The following is a 23882-nucleotide window of genomic DNA, read 5'->3' as shown; positions in this document are numbered from 1 at the left end:
AGAACTAGTTTTCTCAGGCACAAACTCCTGCTCACTTGTGTGGCATTGACTTGGCTTGACGTCCATAATTCACCATCCTCAAGCACCTTGCAATTCCCCTCACTTCCCTGGCCATGTGCTTTTGGGTTATAACAACACGAGCTTGCTGTGTTTCTTTGGGTACCTACTGGTCTTGTTTTTAGAAGAAGAACCAATCCAAAAGCTGGTTTTGTCAGTGAAGAAAGAGGCCTGAAGAGAAGATCCATCGTACTATGTAAAACTGTGAGGATTCAATATTGGGCAATATTACGTATTGACCAATCTACATATAAATTCATATCTGCTGTAGGTCTTTTTTTGGTCAGACACAGTAAAAAGCTGTTAGACATTGATCTGCTTCTGTGAAATGAGTTTCTGGGTGTCTGTTCAGCTGTTCTTAACCTCACCCATTTGATAACACACAAAAATTTTTTTTAAAGCTGCGTCTGGATCCAGAAGATTTAACAGGGATGAACATGGCAAAAGAGAGCCATGGAAGTAGCTTTCAATTCTGGAGTACATGGGAACTAGAAAACAAAAGAGTTTTAGCTTTATAGGTTTTCCTAATTAGCAGCCATAGCTGAGGAAATACTATAAAACATTTTCAACAAGTATTCATTAGCTGTTGGGTTTTTATAAGTTTGGTTAGACTTTGTACACTTTCTCCCACCATCCCTTCATGTTTGCTCTTGACAAATATTCCAGTAAACATGTTTGCAGGTGGGAGTGTTTGTGGAGGCTGCGATTCAGCAATACTGGAGAATATTCCTGAATAGTGCCTTTAATACTCCCATTGGAAACCTTCTTCTAGGGATTGTAATGTCCCTCTGTTCAGGAGACAAACATTGCCGTGTCATACAGACATTTAACAGCCCATGAATTGGGTACAGATCAAGAAGAGTTTTTAGAAAAGAATTTCAAATAAGTATTTTTAGGCAAACAGCAATCTGCTAATAGTTCACAAATCAATGAGCTGAATATGTCAAATGCCTGTCTCTTCTGTAGTGCCCCATTTCTGGGATTTAAGGTCACCAACAAATTTTGAAAGCAAACCAAAATATTTTATTTGCTATTCTCCTCAATTTCAATCTGCAGTAAAAAAGAGGTGTTATAAAAAAATAAATAAATAAATCTGGTCTGTTTAGAATAGCTTCATAACATTGTTTCTTACTGACTGATCTCTAAATAAGAGACTCTTGCTCTTGACTCCTGCTTAGATGAATGATTTCTAAAGGTATTTATTTTTGTGACAGCGATGAATTGGTCAATGTTTGTATTAAGCTTTCCTAAGTGCACTATTAAATGGGCAAAACTTCAACAATAAACAGGCTGACTGGCTCAGTGATAAATTGAAAAGTGGGGGAGGTGTGTATTTTTAGACAGAAGAATCATCATGGAAATTGTCTGATTGCCATGCATTTGGAGAAGGGCTACATGGAAAAATGCTTCAAGTAGGTACCAGATATTAGCTGTTCTTAAATCAACGAGATTGTGCTTTGGAAAAAAATATTCGTCTCATCAATGCCTATCTTGTCCTAAGGCTTGCCTGAGATCTAAGCATTCCTGATGGTGTTGGAAGCAAAACCTTTAGGCGTTCTTTAAAAATCCTTTAAGTTTCTCTTGTCATCATCACCTGCAAGAAGGCTTCAACCTTTTACCTTTTTCCTTTATGAGAAAAAGGGCAATTAAAGATGCAAAGAAAAAGAAAGGAATCCTATCGTATTGTCCACGATTTGTGATATGAAGTTACAATTTTCTCTCCTGTTTGCAATGTTAGAGGATCGTATTTATGAGTGATTGTTTCAGATGAACATGACTGGCATATTCATGGTGTTTCTGTCCAACGTTAAGTGGGATCCAAGTTCTCTCCATGGGTAGAAGTTCAACCCTTGGTGTTTTCAGCTTGCCAGACATCAGGGGACACTGGCAGTCCCGAGAGATAATGATAAGCTTCTAAAGTCACCAAACACATCACCACATCCACTGAAAGCCTTGCATTATTGAGCTGAAGGTGAGGTTCAGGGTCTAGAGTGGCTTCCCAGATCTGCCTCTGGCTGGCTCCGACCTGTGGCAAACCTGCACCTCTTCTCCCAGCTGTGCAAACGAGATAGTAGTATCTGTCTCACAGGGGGTGTTAAGAAGCTTAATTCATTAGTGTTTGCAAAGTGTTTCTAGATCCTCAGATGGAAGGCTCTATAAACAGACAAAGTATTACTAATTGCCAGCTTACACTGAATTGTAAAGCGAAAATAAGGATGGCTGGAGGAAAAAGGAGGCGAATTTTCTGATGAGCTGCATCAGTCTAGTGGCTTTGAGTTAAACAGTTTAAAGTTTGATTTCCCATTACCATCATCTTAAAAGCCTCCATTCATTTCTATTGGTGTGATATTTGACCTCCAGTTTACTTTGGGAAAAATCAAGGCACATCCGGGTCTGAAAGTGGAGCCTCCTATACTAAAGAATAAATCATAGGCTTAATTCAGGTAACCATTCCTGAATGTGTATCATGAGCTTACATTGTTTTAAATGGAATGAATCCCAATTTACAGAATATGACTTCAGTGATGCTGTACAGTTTACACCAAAATATATTAGAAAAAAAATCCTGCACATCTTTACGACTGAGAAGCACACCATGTTAATAATGTTCAGAGCATTACAAAGCATATGGGTGGGGTATTTTTGTTTGTATGGTTTAGTTTAATGGGTTTTGTCCTTCATTCAGGTCTGGCAGGAAAAAATCATACTGGTTTATTTAGTCCTTTCCACTTTCTGAATTTTCTGCAATACCACAGTGATGTTGTTCTTGAGATCCTAGTTAACTTTTTGTTGGCATTTTGGAAGGTATCAGGGATCGGAATAAGTTGGGTAACTTGTGTTGTTTGTATTTATAAGTTATGTTATTTATATGCAATTTTCTGCAAAGTTTGATTCTTTAGAACCCAGCTCTGTAATAGATTTCTTCGAAAAATTAACCATAGGAATGGAAAGAAACTTATATAGTGCTCTTTCACTCTTTAAAATACACCACATTTTATTTTTTTCTCAAACCATGCTGTTAAAAAAGTAGCGGATAGCCGTTTCCCACTTGGCCTCCAAAGGGTGAAATTCCCATCTGGTATAAATTGGTGGACCTCTATTCAAATCACAGTGACTACATTAATTCACTCCAGCTGAGTCTCCAGCCCTTAAAATGCCAGTGAGGAGAGCAAGTTTTGCACTGGATGGATTTTTGGGCAGGGTGGAAGGTTTTGCTGTGTTACTTAGTTATGTGTCTCGGCTCAGGGCTGTGGGAAACTGTCTATTTGACATCTGCAGCATACGCCGCAAATGCTTTGGCAGTTCAAGTTAGCGCCTTTTGAATTCACAGGTTGTTTACTTTCAGCTTGAATGTGGATTTGCTTTCAGCCTCAATGGGAAATCTAATGTAAGAAATAATAGGACCAGCCATCTGTCTGAAAGGGTATGAGAATTCCTGGTTTTGAACCAATAATGGAGATCAGGGACAAGTTCACCCTCTGTGTAATCTCTGGCAAATTATTGGCATACTCCTTAGACTTCCAACCTGGGATCAAATCCCTCTGGTGAAGTGTAAGCAGGGATAGATTTTGGAGATGAGACCCGTAAAATTAATGCGGTCAACGCCCCTTTCCAATAGTTGCTTCTACAAACAAGCATTGTTCCAGCCCTTTCTTCCTCCGCTCTGATTTACAACCCATTTTGGCGTGTAAACCGTGCACCTGTGAAGCAGTCTGCTCCATTGTCGTTGAAGCCTGTGATCTCGGGGGACCAGTAAAGAACACGAGTGAGTGGGAACCCCCATCTCTTGCCAGCACTTCCTGCAAGTAAATTTCAATCCATGTGTTAGTCACAGGCAAGAGAATGGTGTAATAGCTAGATTGATTGGGTCACTTTTTCAAAAAAGCTCAGGGCCAGATTTCTCAACTGTTCAGCACTCTTGAAAGGGTCCAGATTTTTTACTCTGTTTCTTTCAAGCCAAAAGTTAAACCCATCCCTCCCTCCCACCATCTAAACTAAGAAGATGCACAAGAGCTAAATTTTGACAAAAATGGTCAGCATCCTGCAGCATTTAGCAGGACGCAATGAACAGATGTTCTGAAGACCACAGCATGTGAAGGGCAATGGAGCTGCTCCCGGTTCACACATGTGGACACAAATGGGGACTTGGGCCTTGGGCGTCCTGTACCTGTCTTGGTTGCCCACAAGAAGTGCCATCAGCTTCAGTGAGAAAATATTAAGACTGTATGTAGTGTGCTGTCTAGAAGGCTGTGCCCTTGTTTTGGAAGCGTGTGTAGTAAAAATTCTTGGTCACATCATTTCCACTGACTTCGTCCACCATTTCTGTTGACTTGGATTGAGTTATCCTGATTTGTACCAGCTAAAGACCCATGTTTTGCCCTCCAAACCACTGGGATAAGCTGAAGATCCTTAATTACTAAGTGATATGAAAGGCAGGAAAAAAGACTACAAGCAATCATTTAGGAAGAACATCATCAGGTCTTTAACAGCAAAACATTCATTCTTTGCTACATGTAGAGTGAACTTTCATGCTTTCAACCTTCCCGAGGTGAATAGTCCAGGGATATAGGGTATCTGGCAACATCCTTAAAAGCATACTGGCCTGATTCGGATCTGCCTTACACACTGAGCAACATTACTTGAGATATCCTGGTGAAAATCCAACCAGAGATCAAAACCAGCCCTGCAACAGACCTGTTTGTCCAGAGGACTGAAGCAAAACATACTGCTTTCATCCTAACAGCATCATCCCTGGGCTATTTTACCTCAATTACACTCTGATTTAAAAAAAATGGAGGGCATCAGATCATGTTCAAACTGTTTTCTTTTTTCCTTCTCTGTCAAATTAGGGCTACTGCAGATCTGATGAGTTTCCAGCTTGGGTGGGGAAACAAGACTCTCCCCTAAGTCCTTATTTTGTTTATTGATTCAGTAGTATTTACTGACTAATAACCACCCAAGGCTAACAGGCTCATTTGAACTTGGAATGCTGTGATCTCGCATGTTATCTATGGGAAGAATAGCCAGCTTACAGATAAGTAGTCTGCTTTTAGTTGGAGAACTCAGGGCTTGTAGTCCTCTCTTAGGGAAGCCAGATTGTTTTTCTGCCAATATTCAGGGAGTCTTCTTTTTTTTTAAAGTTTTCCATACAATCACACCACCATTTTTCCTATTTCCCTTGTATGTGTGCAGTCATGAGAACTAGGATGGCTTGAAATTAAATAAGCACAGTCCAACCTTCAAGTTAAAGAGTTTGCGGTTTTAGGTTTTGCTTGGAACCAGAAGCAGAAGAGCCAAAACACTGCATAAAAGAACAAGAACAAGAACAAGAAGAAAAGCTATTTTTGTGGTATTTTTGGCATGGGTGACTGCTCTGAGAGATACTGGAAACCATGCAAGAAGGGTCTGTTCTTAAGACATTCCCAGCCCTGCTCTGAAGACTGAGGGCTTTAGATAAGCATCTGCATGTAAGGCTCTTTATCCAAAACAAACCACCCAAACTTTTGTAGTTCACCCATCACTAATAGTGGTTTCCCCCTCTGCATCTCTCCCCATGCACTTGCGCACGCACACAAGTTCTTTGAGGCATCCTAAAAGCTTTTGCTTGCCAGTAAGATTTTAGTTGCCTCTTGAGCAAGATTTTCTCCTTGGTGAAGAAAAAGAAGAACAAAATGAACTGCCCTGCGCTGCTCGAAGGATTTCATCTCCTCAGCCTCACCGCACACATCAGGATAACTTTCCTCCCCCTTCTCCTCTGCCACATCTCCTCTGTATTTTGCACGATTGTTTTCTTTCTTTTCCAGCCTGGAAAAAAACAACATCACGCCCCCTGCCCCCTCCCTGGCAATGTGGGTGACAGAGACGGAGAAATCAGCACAGTGTCAGCAAGAGTTTAGCCCCACAGCTGGGACCTGAACTTTCAGCAGTGGAGCACAGCGCTGGGTCACTGCACTAAAGCAAGCCAGATTGATACAAAGTGGTTGCTCACCCTGGGAAGGGAAGCATCAGAAGCCAGTTGATAAAAATCTTTAAGCACTGTCTATTGTGAGCTTACAGTAGCGAAGGCTGAGTTTTTCCTGGGAAAGATCACTGAGGAGTGTAGATATTCTGTCGCAACCCCCAAAATGACATAACATTTGGATGCGTGCTGCACTGGGAGGATACTGCATTCGGGCACTGAGAATTTTAGAGCTCTTGAAACTGGAGATGGAGTACATGGACTCAATGTGCTGCATGCTGCGTGAAGTTTTCAGCTCTGAAGACCTGAACGATCACGTCTGTCAAGAGTTAATGTGCTTAGAAAAAGGATGCTAAAATATTCTTTCCCACTCCAGTTTGCAACTGAGAACTCGTTAGTCTGTAATATCTTTTATTTATAGTGCCTTTCAACTCAAAGGATCTCAAAGTGCCTCTATCTGGGAGTAACTTCAATGAGTTACAGATACCTTCAGGTGGGGATGCCTCTCTGCGGTGCTCTCCAACTGAGGTTTCAGGGTCTGCTTTGCCATGGACACATGTGAGGGACCCAGTCTGCCTTGCCAAATGCCAGCGCTTGGTACTAAAGGTGGGAGGGAAGGGTGAGAAACTTACCCTAAGCCTGAGAAATAGCAAAGAGAGAAAACAGATGCATAAACCAGATGGAAGAGAGGATTCAGATGGACACTGGCTGACTTTGGAAGCAGACCTTGAGAGGATCCATTGCCAATGCTGGATGTTATCTTTATGCAAAGGGCCTGGAACAGTGAAAGCACAACTCAGAATAGGAGATTTGGTGACCCTACTTGGATATTGCTCCGTCCAACCCAGCCAGCCCCAGCCATGCTGTGGTGGCCTGGAGAAAACTCCAACATGGACCTTGCACAGGAGACACATCCCAGTGGCAGAGGTGCTCCTTAGGGCTTGGGCCTGGAGGCTTGTTTTAAGTAAGCAAACACACACATCCCTTAATAAGTGCAGTCACAGCAGGGCATCTGCTTATTTTAAGTCCACTTCAGCTCCTGCCCATCAGCTGCTCTACATGCCGCAGCTGGCAGTGGCCGAAGGACCAGCTCCTCCATGTGGCTCCTGGCAGCTAGAGGGTGTCATCCAGCCCTCTGCTTTCCTCCTGCGTTATAGGTGCAGGCCAGGGAAGCAAAAATCAGACCAACTGATATGTTTATGATTCCAGCCTGCAATTTCTGCTTCATCCACAGCCAGGCAAGATTTTGCCAAGATACATATTAGGCAGCTGGTCAGGACACTGATGTTTTGTCTGTACCACCCCAAGCATGCTGTCTGCCTGTCTGTCTGTCTGTCTGTCTCCCAGTCTGTCTTTGAGACCCCGATTTTGAGCCAGTTACTCTGCTATTCCCCGAGGTGGCCGGAGCGTGTTCGACAAGGACCAGTCTTTTCCTGGCACTTTTGCTGGGCCTCCTGAGGGACTTTTTGCCACAGGGAGTGGAGGCACTAGGTGCCCATCTGTTTCACCACCCTCTAATTCCCATGGCTTCCAAGGACATCTGATGTATCTCAGTGGACCAAGCAGTCCAATCAAGCTTAAAGAATCTCCCGGGACACCAGTGCCTGACTACAGGGCCATACTCTGCTCAGGGTCTCCAGCCTGGTTTGCAGCTTAATGCACTCATGCCACCATGCTAAAATCCTCAGAACATCTTCTCTCCTCCATCCACGTTCCTCCCAAGCCATCCCCAGCATCAACATCAGCCTTATTATATTCTTTCTCCAAATCTGTTTCCTTCAGGCACCGGACAAGGTGCATTTTGCACCACTTTATCTCTGTCATGCAGATGTCAGTGTTTCAAACTCTAGTTTAATTGGAGTCACGTTACTGGCTGAAAGTTGTCTTTCTGAGGTCCTTTCCGCAGAGAACACACATTTTACCTCAACCTCTTCTCTGCCTCCCAACCAAACCTGTCTTCCCCCTCCTTCATGGAGGAGGCTGGGGCTTGCACATCCTGGCATGTACAAGGGTCATGTTGCCTGCTTTTAGGGCATCTCTCACTCTCCTTCTTCCTCAGAGAAGAGCATACATACGTTGTGTATACATATGGGAGTTTCCCCCGCCCTTCTTCATCCATCAAGCATTATATCATGTTTCACTCCCTTTGGTGCTCCTTCAACACATGCTGCTTTGGATTTGTGGTTGGGAGTGGGAGGCAGCCCCTCTATGGACAGGTTACAAGGGAAAAAAGGAAGAAAAAAAAGAAAAAGAAAAGAATAAATATTTTGGAGGAGAACATTTAAGAGGAGAGAAAAACATATCAAAGCTAGTGCCAGGCTGGAACTGGCAGCTGATTGCCAGCACAGCAGGCTGAGAAGTTGTTGGTGGAAGCTCTCAGTGCCATGTTTGGGTTGCTTAAAAAAATACACCCTCCCTCCCTTGTTATTCCACCTCCGTTTTTCTCCCGGCCCCACAAGCAGGAGGAGGAACTTGGTTGCCAAATGCAAGCTTGCAGGAAGTTTACATTTACAGTGATGCCAAGGGATGCAAACGCAGTGTGCCCTGCCCTGTGACACGTGTGTGTGTGTGTGCACACGCATGTGCGTCCGTGAGCACTGCAGCTCGCCAGCGCTGGGGCAGCTGTGAGCTGGGTTGGACCTGGCAGGCATGCTGTGGGTGCAGCAGCTCTCCGCTCCAAGGAGATACCAGTGTATTGGCAACCATGGCATGATTTTTGTTTGCCGATGTGAGGGAAGGAGGTGGGAGGGCTGCGGATGGAGCAGAAAAGAGGGGGGAGGGTGTATGGAAGGTTGTAACGCTTGGCTGGAAAAAATTAGAGGAGTACAAAGGAGAGAGCGGTGAAAAAGGGTGGCGGGAAGCAGGAGGGGGGAAGGAGGCTGTGAACTGACTGCTGTGGAGGTGGGAAGAGATTTATGTTTGCCGAGTGGATTCAGTTGGGAGTGGGCTGGGAGGGTGTGGGGTGCCGTGGGGAGGCTGATGGCCCCAGCGGCGAAGCGGTGGGGCTTTATTTTTCTTCCTTTCTTTCCTTCTCCCTCCGCTGGGTGCTCGGAGGAGAAAGCAAGACAAAAAGCTGAACCAGTGCCAAGAAGGAGCTGCAGCGGCTCGAAAATGGCACTCTGCGCCGCACTAATATTTCGAAGCTGGGCTGCACTGGAGAGCAGCGAAACGTGCCGGGAATGAGAATGGCTGCGGCCGCGGGGCCGCCGGCTGGGCTCAGGGCTGTTCTACCACCTCCCCGCTTCCCCTTCGCTTTTTAAACGTGACTCTCTTCTCCCCCATCATCCACCTCTGTCTCAGAGATATTTAGGGGTTCTGGGAAAAAGAGGTGACCCTCGCTAGGGACTTGGGGTAGAGAGGGAGAAGGAGGGCAGCCCCCTGCACCCCGGGGCTGGTGCAGCGTGGGAAGCGCCTGGCAGAAATCTCTGCTACTGCTTGTAGCCAGTTTCTAGCTCTTCTGTGGCTGTTACGATGCTTACTGGAAAGGATTATAAGCAGAGAAGGAGCGAGTGTGCTCATCCCCTTCTGCCATCTCGGTGTTGGGGAGGGATATTTAATTTTTTTAGTATTTTCTTCCTCGGGAGGAAGCGAAGACTTGATTCCCAGGGAGTTTTCTGATTGTTTTCCTGTTGCCACTCCTTCCCCTCCTCCTCTCTGTCCTCCTCCTCCTCCTCTCTCTGTACCCATAAGGCTGCTCTCGTGGCTCTGTATCCTGATGCAAGGTTACTTGTAGGACACGCGAATCTCTGCAAGGTGCAGCATCGCCTGCGTCGGTGTTCCCCTCCGCTTCTCATTTGCTGGGGAACGAGGCAACTTCCAGGCGGCTCCACAGCTCAGTGGAGCACCTGGCTAAAGCAGTGTTAGGTGCTACGGTTGCAAAAACCCCTTCCCGCAAAACCTGCCTGGGTAAAACAAACAAACAAAAATATATAGGGCTGAAACTTCAGCAGCAGTTCATAAGGTTGATTAATTTGGAAGGGATAAGCTGAGTTTTGCTGTGATTTTTGTCTGAAAGAAAAGGGTTTGCCCTGTGTTGGTCCCCTCTTCCCTCTATTCACAGTCTAAGAAATGGTATATAAAAGTACCTTTTATTTTTTTAATGGGGCTTTTATTATTTTAAAACCCATTTAAAATTATTGCCAGCACAAGCATTCTTGTAGTAGTTCAATAGTTGAAGCTGAATCCGAAGATTTTTCCCCCCACCACACACATGCTCCTTTCTGGATCACACTGGCATTTGGATCTGAAGTTTTAGGTTGGCTTTACAGAAATTGGAGACTGGAGAAAGGGAAAACCCCAGTGTTTGGGTTTGAAAATGGGATCAGATCCTGTTTTAACAGCAGTTTTAGCACTCACACAGCCAGTAGGTCAAGTTCAAGGAGACCTTTCTATAGCATGGGCAGAGGCTCATTAACTTGCTGCATCTCAGAAGCTTGTGGGTTGTTGGGTTGTTAGCGTGGCACAGTTTGTAGTCCCAGGTGTGGGACGATCCCCATGACCTCTCTCTCACCTGAAAACCATGCCCTAGTATATATCCAAACCATTTCAAATCTCACCTTTGGTTTCAGAGACATAGACCTGGTTTTGGAACACCTAGTTCTGCCCAATTAACAGCATTTGGAAATACTGTGATAAATAGTGGGGAATTTAGGGAGACTATAAGGTATTATCACAGAATCACAGAATCACATGGGGTTGGAAGGGACCTCCAGAGATCATCTAGTCCAACCCCCAGCCTGTTCTCCTCATCCTCTTCCTCTCACAGCTCCTCACACATCAATGGTCCTTCCTCTGTGGAGGATCAAAAGCCCAGTCCCAAATTAACACTGATAGGATGTGCACTCATTTCTGAGGTGACACTAGCAGGTTTTGTACGGAGTAGGATGTCTGCAGTGACTGATCCCTTGCTTTTTCTTCTCTCAACTGTGCCTTGAAGCGTGTGGTTGCTGCAGCTAGACTTGGGCTTGCACAGAGGGGGTGCTGTCATCCCTTTTTCTCTTTTTGTCACAAGTGAGGGGTATGTAGTTCTTGGCCCAGGAAACCTTGGAGAGGATGAAGAAATGTGAACAAATACCAAATGTCAACAAAAGGGTTCGCCATGTAACTTGGAGTAATCTGTGTGCCATTGTACCTTCCACTTGCTCCTACCTTTTCTTCATGCCATATTCCAATCAGCCGTTGGAATAATCTCCCCGGGGAAGTGGTGAATTCGCCAACATCAGACACTTTTAAGATTCAGCTAGACAGGGTGCTGGACCATCTTGCCTAGACTGTGCTTTTGTCAAGAAAGGCTGGACCAGATGATCCTTGAGATCCCTTCCAACCTGGTATTCTGTGATTTGTGAATAAAGTATATGCATAAGAATATGTGGTTTTGTATGCACATGTGTGCTTGCTGCTTGCTTTTCAGTTGCCTCTTTGGACTTAATGAAATGAGATATGTATTTAAGTTATCATCCTCACCAAGGGCACACACCATGCAGACCTTGCCTGAATTTCCCAGAAGTCCTTGCTGATAGTTTTGGCTGCAGCTGCACCAGTTTTTCTGGCCACAACCTCCTCTTTTTAACCTGAGATGCCTGATCATGGGATGCCAACCTCCAAAAGCAAATGCCAGAAGTGGGGATTAAAGCCTACATCAAAGTGAGCAGAGGAGACCCTGGCGAATGTCCTAACCTGCCATACACCTGCACAGAGCGTGGCTTATGCTTTTAGATGCAGAGCCAGCTTGTGTTTACTACTGATTTAAACCTCTTAATACTTCAGTTACCAAATAACAATTCCCAACAGATCTATAGAGAGTATCTCTGTGAGATACAGACAAAAATTAATGCATCTATGTGCACAAAGTAGTAATGTGATGTTTGTTATTCAGGAAGGTAAACTGAGGACAGTAAATGAAGAGATCTTCCTAAACCTTTATATTTAAGAATGCAAACCTCTTTCATTTCCTTGGTGTCCTGACAATGCTCAGGTGTAAGGGAGCTTGTGCGTCTTGGGACAAAAATATTACTCTTGTACTGTCCAAATGGTCCACGTAAGTCATCTGGGCACCTTGGTCATACTTCCAAGGAGCAATACATTGCAATACATTGACAAGGCAGCCAAATGTCTTGCTTTTATTTCTCTCTGTATCAAAGAAGTGTCTTTGGATGTATTTCCCTGATACATGGTGTCTCATGAATCTCAACTTGCTTCCTTCAAATCCTTCATCCTTTTAACGCTTGATAATGAGAAATGTTGTCTGCTTGGAGTTGCTAGGGATGACTTCTGTCTAAAAAGGTTAATCCAGAGGACCCGTCGAAGGCTTTCACCCCTTCTCCCCACACTTCTCCACTCCCAGTCTTTTATTTTTTTTGGACTGGTAACCTCACATTTCTGTAATCTAAATGTGCAAATGCTTTGCAGTCACGGTCCAGTAGCTGGGTTAATCTCAGACCCCTGGAGTGGCAGATGGCTGATTTGTTGCTGATTCCAGTTACAGAGAATCGTGCCACCTATTATCTTTGCACAGGCTGCTGCTTAAAAGGATGCCTTGGGCAAAATCAGTGAAAAGCAAAGCAAAGAAAACACTCTGATCTACATCATCACAGGTGAAAATGTAAAATATTTCACCTTTGTGTGAAAGGCTCGAGAGGTGGACAAAGAGGGGAGAGGAGGCAGGAGGGAAAGAAGGGGAGAGGAAGATCTCTTTTTTGTACCAGAAATGCAGAAGCACCGAGCCAAGTGGGTTTGCCACAGTCACGATGTTGAATCACAAGCTCTTACCCTGTGGTAAGAGGGTAATCCTTGGCTTTGGCTCCCTGCTTTAACTCTTAAACAAAGCAGGTGGGTTGGCATCCCATGACACTTTCCTGCTCTTCCCAAGCCTTTCCAACTTGAGTTGTCCAGGGAATCCATGGCTCCACTCCCTGCCATCACAGCTTACTCCGTGCCACACGGCTGCCGGGGAAAGTCGTGATGGCCCCATGATGCCAATATGTTTACCAGACCTATTTGTGAGGAGAAACCTACACTTCTGTGTGGGTTGAGGAGAAGTCTGGGAGACCTTCCAAAACTGAGGGGGGCCAAGAATGAACCCTAGCATCAGGTGCTCAGAGGGCCCCAGCTGGCAAGTGGTGGTGGGCACATAGAAAGATGTAATAAAATGGAGGAGGGCAGAGTGAAAATTTGGATGCTTGTGACCATTTTCTGCATGATTATTCCCACAACCAAGCTTCTTTCTTTTCTCTTTGCTCTGGGAAATACCACAGAATCAGATGAAGAATTTGGGAAGAGAGTGTGGGTTCCCTGTGCAGAGTCCAGTGACGAAGTCTGTGAACAAGGTAAGAACAATGGGTTATTGCTGTGAAGGTTTTTTCTTCCTTTTCCGCTTTCAAACCCATGATTGCAGTGCTAGACATGAAATTTAGGATATGCGTGGATATTCCAAGTGCTAAGCGAAAGAGTCTAAAAAGATCAAGCTAAATAGAGCTGCTTTTTAATGCATGCCATTATGATGGTTTGGGTTTTAGAACAGTTTGTATTGTATCCAAATGATCTATGTGTGAATAATTGTTACCAACCTCCTGACACCAGGACCTAATTAGGAAGTAAGAGCCTTAAATAGGCCATTTGCGTAGTGAGCTTCCATATGTCTCCTTGCGCAATTTATTTGCTTCACTCCATTGAGATATAATGAGAATGAAACTCCTAGAACTGCCTTTGACTCTGAGGCTCTCCTCTTCATCTCCTCTGCAGTTATAGCCCACTATTAAGAAGATAATATCTCGTTCCCTTTGTTCAGAAAGAAAAAGCTACTGTACTGCTACTCTTATCCCAGATTGCCCAAGTTTCTCTATTTCCAAGTTTCCAATGGAAAGAGAGTGAGAAATGCCAAAACAACCTGCAGCCTTATAAAAATAGAATGCTGTCAGAGAAACCACAAAGAAGGTTAGAGCAGGATGATCTTGAAGGAATAATACCTACCATATCTACCTCAAAACCCTGTAGAAAAGCTAGAATTGTGTTATTTCAGTTAATGTATAGATGCAATTTGAAGAGCTCTGTGTTCTTTTTGGCTTTCTTCCTGCTAGGATGTGAGAAAGGGGGAAAAGGCTGGTACAAGGCTGCCTGATTTTTGTCTTAGTTTTGAATATTTGTCTCAGTCTGGACCAACATGGTCCCTGGGACTCTCTGTTCATGTTATGTTGCAGAGCATGTTCTTGAAGTACAGTATCAGAAAATACTCTTTTTTCCGAACACCTCTTGCATGCATGACTCCATTCCATGCTTCAAGTGTCTCCCTTCATTCTTTTGCTCCCATCATCCTGAAGTCAGTGAAACTTAAGCATATGATTAAGTGCCATTTTCTACTGGGATGAACTTTAATAAGCGCTCAAGGTTTTGGGCTTTTTCCCCCCTTCAAATCAGGGCCTTGTTTAGTTTCCCAGTGAAAGACAGTTCCACTTGCAATGATTTTGTTTATGATAATTCACTTGCATGTTCCCTTCCAGGAATTGTCATTGCCTTCCAGAAGGGAGGTTAGTGCTGGTCCCCTCACAGTGATAATTATAATCAGACCTGTCAGCCTTCACACAGTCTACGCTTATCACTTGCATTTAGGAGGATTTTTCCTGAAGCCTATTACCACTGCTACTTCTTAGGGAAAAATAGTCATGATTTTTTCTGCTAATCTTTGATGGCTCTCAGCTCTGAAAGCACGGAGAGGAGCAAAATGACTGCCAGTTGCAGTTAAAGAAACTGTTCGTCCTGGTGTAGAGCTCTGCATCTGGAGAGCCAGGGAGCAGCCAGACAGTCTGGGACACACTGAGGGGTTTAATTTGGTTGTGACAACACTTCAGGTATGTGGGAGACACAGAATTGTGTTTTTTCCAATGGTAATCCTCACAGAAACTAGCTCTGCAGACCCGCCAGACGAAGACTTCAGGTGGCAGGTGGTTGCTGGCAGTGCTACCTTCTCTCCCTGCTGTTTTGGGCAGCCATCTGTGGTTTGGCCCATGTGGAGCTGCTTGGCTGCAGGGATGGCCAGAGAAGCGGCTGCAGTCAGTGCTGGAGGTGGTGGCTGGCAGTGATGGGTGGGAGCAGTGCAGGACCAATGGACTCGCTGGTACACTGCAGTACAACCGTGACCAGCTGGTGGTGGTGGTGGATGCGACGTGGTTCAGTGTTTTATTCATTCCAGCATATTTGAAAATTGCCCACCCCAGTGAATTCGCTGGGAAACACATCTCCCCATTTACTAGATTTCCCTCCATTTTCACTCCATTATTCCTATTGATATGCTAATAAGCCCCCTTTATTTGGTCTTTGGTTTTTGCTCATTTTAAAAATTAAAGAAATAATTTTTACCATTTCAGTAGTCTAAATAAGTTATATATCTTTCAGTCTCTCTTATGCTATCACTGTGCTCGTTATAACGTTCTCAGAGATTTGGGCCCCTTGATTTGGGCAGACTTTGAGGATGGTCAGAACTTTGTAGCTCTTGTAGCAAAGGAAATGGTGGGACAGTGGGAACTCTTACATTCTGTGCAGTTATATATTTACAGTGTGCAGAGATATGATTTGCCTTTGTTTTATTTAAATTCACTGGGAACTAGAGATTTATTCATCAGGTGTCACTCCCTGAAGGAAGATAAATGCCACATAGCAAAGACTTCATCTATTATACAAACAGATCTGAAGGCTTTGCTGTTGCATTCATCTGCCTGCTGCATGGAGTAAAAATGCCTTTGGCTGAACAGAGATAGAGCGATACTTAGCAGTAGCATCTTATGACCTTTTGATCAGCTGAGATCTCAAGCCATATTAGTGGACAGATTATGATGTGATGGAAAGAGGGCCAGGAATAGCCTTTTTATCATGAAATCCTTCCTGTGAATATCCTTCTTCAGTATATTCAGGTGGTTAATCCCTGGGGCCAGGACAATCGTTTGAAAACAAGGGAGTGAAATACTGGTACAGGCAATCCAAATATGCTCTGGTTTGCCAACTGCAATTGGATATTACAGCTTATGTTTTCTTCCTAATATTCTCCTACCCTCCTGTTTCTATCAAGCCTTTGGGTGACCTTGCAATATTTGCTATCACTAATAACGTAATTTTGGCAGAAAGACCTACACAAAATAGACCCTGAGTCTTTGGACCGCAGGGGACCTGCAGTCCCGGAATTGAGGGTAAGCATGTCGTGAATATGGATATCTGGCTGCAAAGGGAAACATTCACATGGAAATGTCTCTGTCTCATATTTGAGATAATAACAGTGATGCTTAAACGTATGTCAATCCTTTTTTTTTTTGAAAAAAAAAAAATAAAAATGCAGGTTTTAAAAAAGGAGGGCCCTGATAGTATTTCTTTTTTTTTTTTTTAATAGGGAAACAAGAACAATTTTTATATTGATCTTACCTGTCTCCTTGCGCAGGATTACTCCTTAAGCTTTGTTGTAGGTTTAGATTAGCCTCCTTTTTATCTTAATGGCCAATATGAACCTTCAGGCTCCTTGATAATTGAGCATAAAGGAATTCTTATTGATTGCTGGCTCTACGCATCAGTAACAGTTGTGCCAAAATTTGATCTGGCTGCTGGGGCCATTTTTGGAAGGAAGAAAGGAAGGACACATGTTTGTGAAGTCTGATGTAAATGCATTTGGGTCTCTCTGAGTATAAGCATGTTCCCAAGCAGCCCATGCCACTTATGGAGTATGTGACATAGCCCTGTACACATTAGCACGGGGGTATACAGGTTGTACACGTTTTGCTTCCTCTTCAAGCCAAATGAGCTGCTCATTTTCCTGATGGGAAGAGGGAGAAGGGCTGGCAGTGTGCAAATCCCAAACTGCTGTCAGTGTAGTGGGGATGCTGATGAACCAGGTCTGGAGAACAATAGCTGCCACAGCCCTACGGAAACTCTTTGAAAATGAGAAGGTTATAGAGGTGGAGGGAATGCACAGCGGGACACTGTCTCCTCTTATCTCCCCCAGCCTCTTCAATCAGGTGCCTGCTGGGCTTCCCACTCCTCCTGCCTTTTGCACTAGATCATAAGGTATTAGACTTTGCTGGCATGAAGTCATCCGCTGTCCTCCTGGCATTATAGCTCCCCGAGTCACGGAGCTGCCGTGAAAACACTGAAGTTGTGAGCCCACATGGTGCTTTTAGCTGCAGCTGCCAGGGCCACGGAGGTGTTCAAATAGGAGCTGGAAGGAGGCACCAGCTGCCTGAAACAAGTCTCCACCACCTTTTCTTTGGGAAAAGCAGCCTTGTTATGTCTGTTCACTGAGACAGTGCCATTGCTGAAATACAGCTGGCTCACTATGATCAGGTGCTCCCTGCCCGTGGATGACAGTGAAGCCATTCAAAGGGATGGGTTCCTCTGAATGTCTCTTATCTGAGAGTAAGAGCTTTTGTCAACAGCTTTGAAAACTTTCCACTGAGAAAACTTTGTGGCATGTGCTGAAGAGTGCGTAGGTACAAAATGATTCCTCTGCTTCCCATTGCTGCCTTGTAGCTCTTGGGTCTCTCTGGAATGTAGGAGGGTGCCTAGACTGGGATGACACCATACCCAGATCTTCCCTCTTGGTGTCTGGTTGAGTTAATGCTGTCATGTCTTCTGCCAGAATGTCCTGCCCTGATATAGACAATTCTTCTCAAAGAGCTTGTGTTCAGTTTCTTGTGGCTCAGAGAGACCCATGAAAACAGACTTGCTTTGCCTTGGGCAGCTCAGCACAGACATTACTATGGGACAATGTAGCATGGTCAGAGCATATGGCAACTGCCTGAGGTGGGATGCTTTTTTGGGGGTACGCAATTTAAAGTTGGAAATGTTGAAGATGTAGTATCAGTGTAGGATAGGAAAAAGAGGACAGTGGTTTATTTGTGAAGTTAAGCTGCCCATATTTTCACTGAATTTCACTGAATTTTTTTAGAGTTGGAAGGGACCGTATAGATCATCTAGTCCAACTCCCCTGCTGAAGCAGGATTGCTTAGAGAACGCTACTCAGGACTGCATCCAGGCGGGTCTTGAAAATCTCCAAAGAAGGGGACTCCACACCCTCCCTGGGCAGCCTGTTCCAGGGCTCTGTCACCCTCACCGTGAAGAAATTCTTTCTCATATTTGAGTGGAACCTCCTATGTTCCAACTTGTGCCCGTTGCCCCTCGTCCTGTCATTGGGAACCACTGAAAAGAGTCTGGCTCCCTCCTCCTTCAACCCACCCTTGAGATACTTATAAGCATTAATAAGGTCTCCCCTCAGCCTTCTCTTCTCCAGACTAAAGAGTCCCAGCTCTCTTAGCCTTTCTTCATAAGGGAGATGCTCCAATCCCTTAATCATCTTTGTTGCCCTTTGCTGGACTCTTTCCAGTAGTTCCCTATCCCTCTTGAATTGGGGAGCCCAGAACTGGATGCAATACTCCAGTTGTGGCCTCACCAGTGCAGAGTAGAGGGGGAGAATGACTTCCCTCGACCTACTAGCCACACTCTTCCCTATGCCACCCAGGATTCCGTTGGCCTTCCTGGCCACAAGAGCACTCTGCTTGCTCATTGTCATTTTGCTGTCTACCAGGACTCCCAGATCTTTCTCTTCGGAGCTTGGCTCCAGCAGGTCCACGCCTAACCTGTATTGGTGCCTGACATTCTTCTTGCCCAGGTGTAGCACCTTATACTTTTCCCTGTTGAACCTCATGAGGTTCTTCCTTGCCCAGCTCTCCAGCCTGTCCAGGTCTCGCTGGATGGCAGCACGGCCCTCCGGGGTGTCAGCCACCCCACCCAACTTGGTATCATCAGCAAACTTACTGAGGAAACACTCTGTCCCCTCATCCAGGTCACTGATGAATATGTTGAACAGGACTGGACCAAGTATTGACCCCTGGGGGACACCACTGGTTACAGGCCTCCAGCTTGAACCTGTTCCATTAACCATTACCCTTTGGGTCCTGTCACACAGCCAGTTCTCAATCCACCTCACTGTCCCCTCATCCAGCCCACACTTCCTTAGTTTTCCAATGAGGATGTTACGGGAGACAGTGTCAAAAGCCTTGCTGAAGTCAAGGTAGATGACATCTGCTGCCCTCCCCTCATCCAGCCAACCAGTTATGGCATCATAGAAAGCTATCAGATTGGTCAAGCATGATTTACCCTTGGTAAACCCATGTTGCCCACTTCCAATAACCCCCTGCTCTTCAACTTGTTTGGAGATGACATCTAGAATGAGTCTCTCCATTACATATATAACATCTTTGTCATTTTAAACACATAACATCTGGTTCCTTGTAATTATTCTTAGACTGCCAACAACAGTATTCTCCAGTTTCTCACTGAATAAGGGTGATATCATGAATCAGCAAAAGATTATTTTTATAACCAAACTTAGAGCCATACTTCCTTTCTCCTCACTGGAAAGAGGTGATCTTGGGCAGGAAAAGGGGAAGAAGGACATATATCATGCCAATTTCTTCGGCTGCATCTGTCTTAAGCAAGTTAAGTAGTGTCTGGGAATGTAGCTCGGCACGGGAGTGTGACTGGGTATGCCCAAGCTACTAGACCAGCCCTTGGCACGCCTTTGGTCCACGACAACTAGCAGACTCCTAAATCATTCCTAAGCATGGATCAGGGTTCATCCCAGCGAGCTGTTTGCATTTAGCTGCTGTGTTAAGGAAGCTAAGACATGGTTGCTAGCAGAGATAGGAGTCATTCTGTGCCAGTTGGCCTCAATGCCTGGCAATATTTCTGGGCACATTTAATTTAGTGCTGGTTGAAAAGGCCCAACAGAGAAACGGGACTCCATCATCCTAAACTCAATTTTTCAGCAGTGGGAGAGAGAGGGGAGCCACCATCAGAGGCTGATTCAGCTCCCCTTGGTCCTGACCTCTCCAAATGGTAGATGGCAGCTAAGGCAGCTAAGCCTACGGGGTTCAACACACTGATAACAGAGAAAAGGCTATATTATCCCAGGAAAAGGCTATGTACAATTCAGGTGCATTTCTTACATATTTACTAGTCACCTCCCTTGCCTCTCCAAGCTCAAATTAAAAGACTTTTAAGCCATTCAGTTGTTCTTTCCTGCAACAGCAAGTGCCACAAGTTATTTTTCTTCACAGCAAGTATTTCTTGCTCCCTCACCATAGGAAAACTCCTTTTTCAATAGGTTCCAGCCATAAGACTGGTTTTCTATACCATTTCTTTTTAATTGTTTAGTGGTTGATAGTCAAAGGTGTCCATAGGAGACAATTGTAGACTTATATATAATAAAAAAGCTCATGGAATAATATAGCATTATATCTTTCAAATATTAGAAAACCCTTTGTTTGATAAAGAAAGTTTTATTTTGAGTTTGCCCTATCCAAATATATATATATAAATATATATATAACTATTTTTCCACACTGAGTCAAAAACCTAGATGAAAAAGTAACTTTGGCTCAACTACTGCAACCAAAGCATAATGTTTCATTATCTTTTCTTTAATGGAAATCTGTTTATGCACAAGGTACTCTGATATATGTTTAAACATGTTAAGCAAAACATTTTCCCTACAAGAATACCTCAGGTGTTTGGTCACAGTGGGGAAAAAATTATTGACGTAATTTGGCACATATTTGGAAACATGACCTTAATCTGTAGGTTTCAGTGAAGGAGGTATTTTCCCCAGGTGTTTCAGCAAGTCAGATAAGTAAATTATATTTTTGACATGTTAAAGATGTTCCATTTTAGACAAAGGGAGCGATATCCCAGTTGTGTCAGTGAAACTCAATGCTCCATGTTGCTTGTTAACAACTGCACATTTATTGTTCCAGTGTCCCAGTTTGCTCTCAAGTATCAATGCACTGCTACATGCCAAATAATCAATAGTTCTGTCAGTTGAGTATGCCCTGGAAATACAATATTACTGTTAATATTGATCCACACAGCAGATATCAAGGCATCAAACTTTGCAGGCAGTACCTGCTAGAACCCCGGCTTTTGCTTGCAGAGCAACTGGCTTAAAAATCTCTACGGCATGCTATCCCCCAGGGACCAATATTTTCTGCACACCGCATATAATAATGAGCACGAACAAAAACACAAGGGTATCAGTACACACGCGACCTGAAGATATGCTGCATACAGTTTCATTTCATCCTTCTGTGGTTTCTGGGTGCAGCAAACCAGTTGCAAAGAGTGCTGGTAAAATCAAGCTGCATCAGCTCTGGTGTCCTCCTCTAATGCTGCAGCGCAACAGCTTGGCTGGCCAAAATAATCAATGTCCCAGTGTGCTCTTCATGGGAAGAGTGAGACGGGCTGCAGATGGATGGCTTGAGACCTCTGGTAGCCTTCTTCAAGCATCATGGGCAATGTTGTTAATGAGGGCTCGTGTGGTTTGCGTGTGGAGGTGACTTCAGGCTCAAGTTATCAGTCAGGAGGATAAAAGCCCTGCAACATCGAGGTGTGCTGGCAGTGTCAAGAGCATCCATTCTTTGCTCACCCGGCCCCTGAGGCTGCCAGGCTGCCTTGGGAGGAAGAAAATGTGGTGCTTTCCATTCCCACGTGTGCCTTCACACACACCTCTGTGAGCTTGGCGGTCTTTGCTGTATCTGCAATGCTTTCACAATGAAGCTGTGAATGAAAGTTTGGCAGAATGATTTTAGAATTGTCAGTCTTCCCAGAAGCAGCCCAGAATTTCATTAACTAACATATAGGCATGATTTCCTATAAGCTCTTTTCAGATTTTACTAGATCCAGATAAATTAAAGCAGTACTTTATCTATACGCCACCAAAATTAGTTGGCGCAGTACTCTTCATATAGGAATACTATCGTTCTGGTCTCTTGTATTTGAACAGCAGCTGCACTATGAGACGGTACCGTCACTGACAGTGTTTCTTTAATAAGTGGCACTGCTTCAATAATAAGAGTGCTGGGGAGAAAGTAACCTAGATGTGAGCTGTGCATAACTTTGGTGAAGATAAGCAGGGAGAGGTAGGCATTTCAGAGAAGGGAGCGGCTCCACCATGCCACCACATCTGGGAAAAGGTGCAGGATGATGGTGGAAGGGTAAAAACAGAAGCCTCAGATGACTGGAAGGAGTGCCTACCAAGGTGAGGGAGGAAAACAGTTTTTCTTACACATGCCTTAGCAAGAGCGAATTAGGAGAAATGGTACCCTCTGCAGTGCCTCACTCCCCTCAGTCACTTCCCCACCAGGAACGTGGCCTCATCTTTGACTCAGTGTAGTCAGGACCTGCTGTTCTTGCAGCTGGTATCAGGCAGAATGGCAAGGTATGAATGGAGCAGGCTGGTAGTAGAAAAGAACCCCTTGCACAAAACCCACTGAAATATCTGGGAAGACACCTGGAGGCTCCTTTTTCTTTAGGTCACTCCTGTCTTAGGAGCCTTCCTTCCTGTGTGGCAGGAGGAGCAGCACCCCAGCCCATGTGGCTCCTGACATGGAGCCCTCTGAACCTTGAGTGACTCACTCTGCTAACATGGTCACACACTCAGACGTCTCAGGGTCTGAGAAGCTTCCCACAGCATATGGAGGAATATGACTAAAGGTGGCCAGGGTCCTCTCCTTGGCAGGAAGCATGTGTGTCACAGGGTGTCTACCTCTGGATTTTTTTGGATAATGCTAGCAGCTTAATTCTGTCTTGCAGCTGACCTTTACCCAGATCATCAAAGGTCCTGTTGCTCCGAAGGATAAAATTCTTCTTCTGCCTTATCCTTCATCTGAGAGTTTCAGCTTATCTCCTGCATTTAGCACCTGGGAGATGAAGCTCAAGACAATGTTCTTGGGAAGTCTATGTGAGGAACAAGAGATGTATTATCTCTCACTGGGAGGAAGCAAGGTCAGGTTTGATGTGCTCAGAGCAGTCTGAGTTGCAGGGAAGATGCAATGCAAAGATCTGTATCAACTGGTGTTTCCTAAGACCTGACTTCTTATCAAAGATTACATTTCTACACTCTTTCAGAGGGAAGAAACAAAAATTCAGACACTTGAATGTGTCTGAATACCAGGAGCAGGTATGACTTATAGCTCAGAGTTGGTACTCTGCAAGAACATGGAATTAGAGCCGACATTGTTATCAGTTGTGGCTGTGTACTATCAACAAAAGGAGGTGATGTCATGGTTGCATGCTCTTCAAAACATTTCTTCCTCCACCAATATCACCTTTTCTCTGTACAGCCTCAGCAGCTTACTTGAGCTGCTTCAACTGAAACCACAAATGATGTCATTATATTTTTTTTCATTGGATGGTGACTGAATAGCCATTTCTACCCTTATCTCCTCTTTTAGATAAAATGCCCCAAAATTCCATCATTGAAGTTCAGAGGTCATTGGTGACTTTGAAATCCTCTCCAATTGCCTTGGATAAAAACCAAATGAAATAAAAATCAATGTGAGAATCAAGAGGCCAAGACACCAAAATGATGTGTCCAACACAAGCAGCTCACTGGTTTCTGAGTGTTTCTGGCAGCCATCTGCTTGTTTGAATTTGAGGATGTGACGCTTTAAAAAGTCAGAGAAAAAAACACACATTCAACCACAGTCTTCAGATATTTTACTTGATAACAGGATTCTCTTTTTTGTGCCCATTTTCTTGCAGCCTCAAGAATGTCCTGTTTTGCAATCATACTGTCAGCAGGTGTTCGTGGCACTGAAATACCATGTGTAATTCTCTAATTTAAAAAAAATTTAAAATCTTTCAAAGCCTCAAAAAGTTTTCTCTTCACCCCTTATCATGAATATGTGGTAGAATAGAGTGTGTTATTAAAACTCAATAGTCACTCATTTATTTACATGGTTAATGATTGGACCTTCTTAGCTAAACAGATTTTCTTTTTTTTTTTTTTTTTTTTTTGCTACTCCTATTTCAACTCTGTGGTCTCAGCCTTGTTCTG

At 44.2% G+C, this 23882-nt stretch overlaps 1 protein-coding gene across 1 annotated transcript in view; it reads left to right on the top strand.

Moving 5' to 3' along the window:
* The window catches only part of SETBP1 (SET binding protein 1), a 267084-nt gene that overhangs the window by 107550 nt on the left and 135652 nt on the right, over positions 1 to 23882 (top strand). The window contains exon 4 of the mRNA XM_074166835.1: positions 13270 to 13341. Coding sequence (XP_074022936.1) covers positions 13270 to 13341 — 72 coding nt within the window. The remainder of the gene's footprint in view (positions 1 to 13269; positions 13342 to 23882) is intronic.

Source organism: Numenius arquata, chromosome Z, assembly GCF_964106895.1.
Source record: "Numenius arquata chromosome Z, bNumArq3.hap1.1, whole genome shotgun sequence".
Taxonomy (NCBI): domain Eukaryota; kingdom Metazoa; phylum Chordata; class Aves; order Charadriiformes; family Scolopacidae; genus Numenius; species Numenius arquata.
The sequence above is the reverse complement of the archived record's forward strand: the minus strand, read 5'-3'. Positions and strand labels throughout refer to the sequence as shown.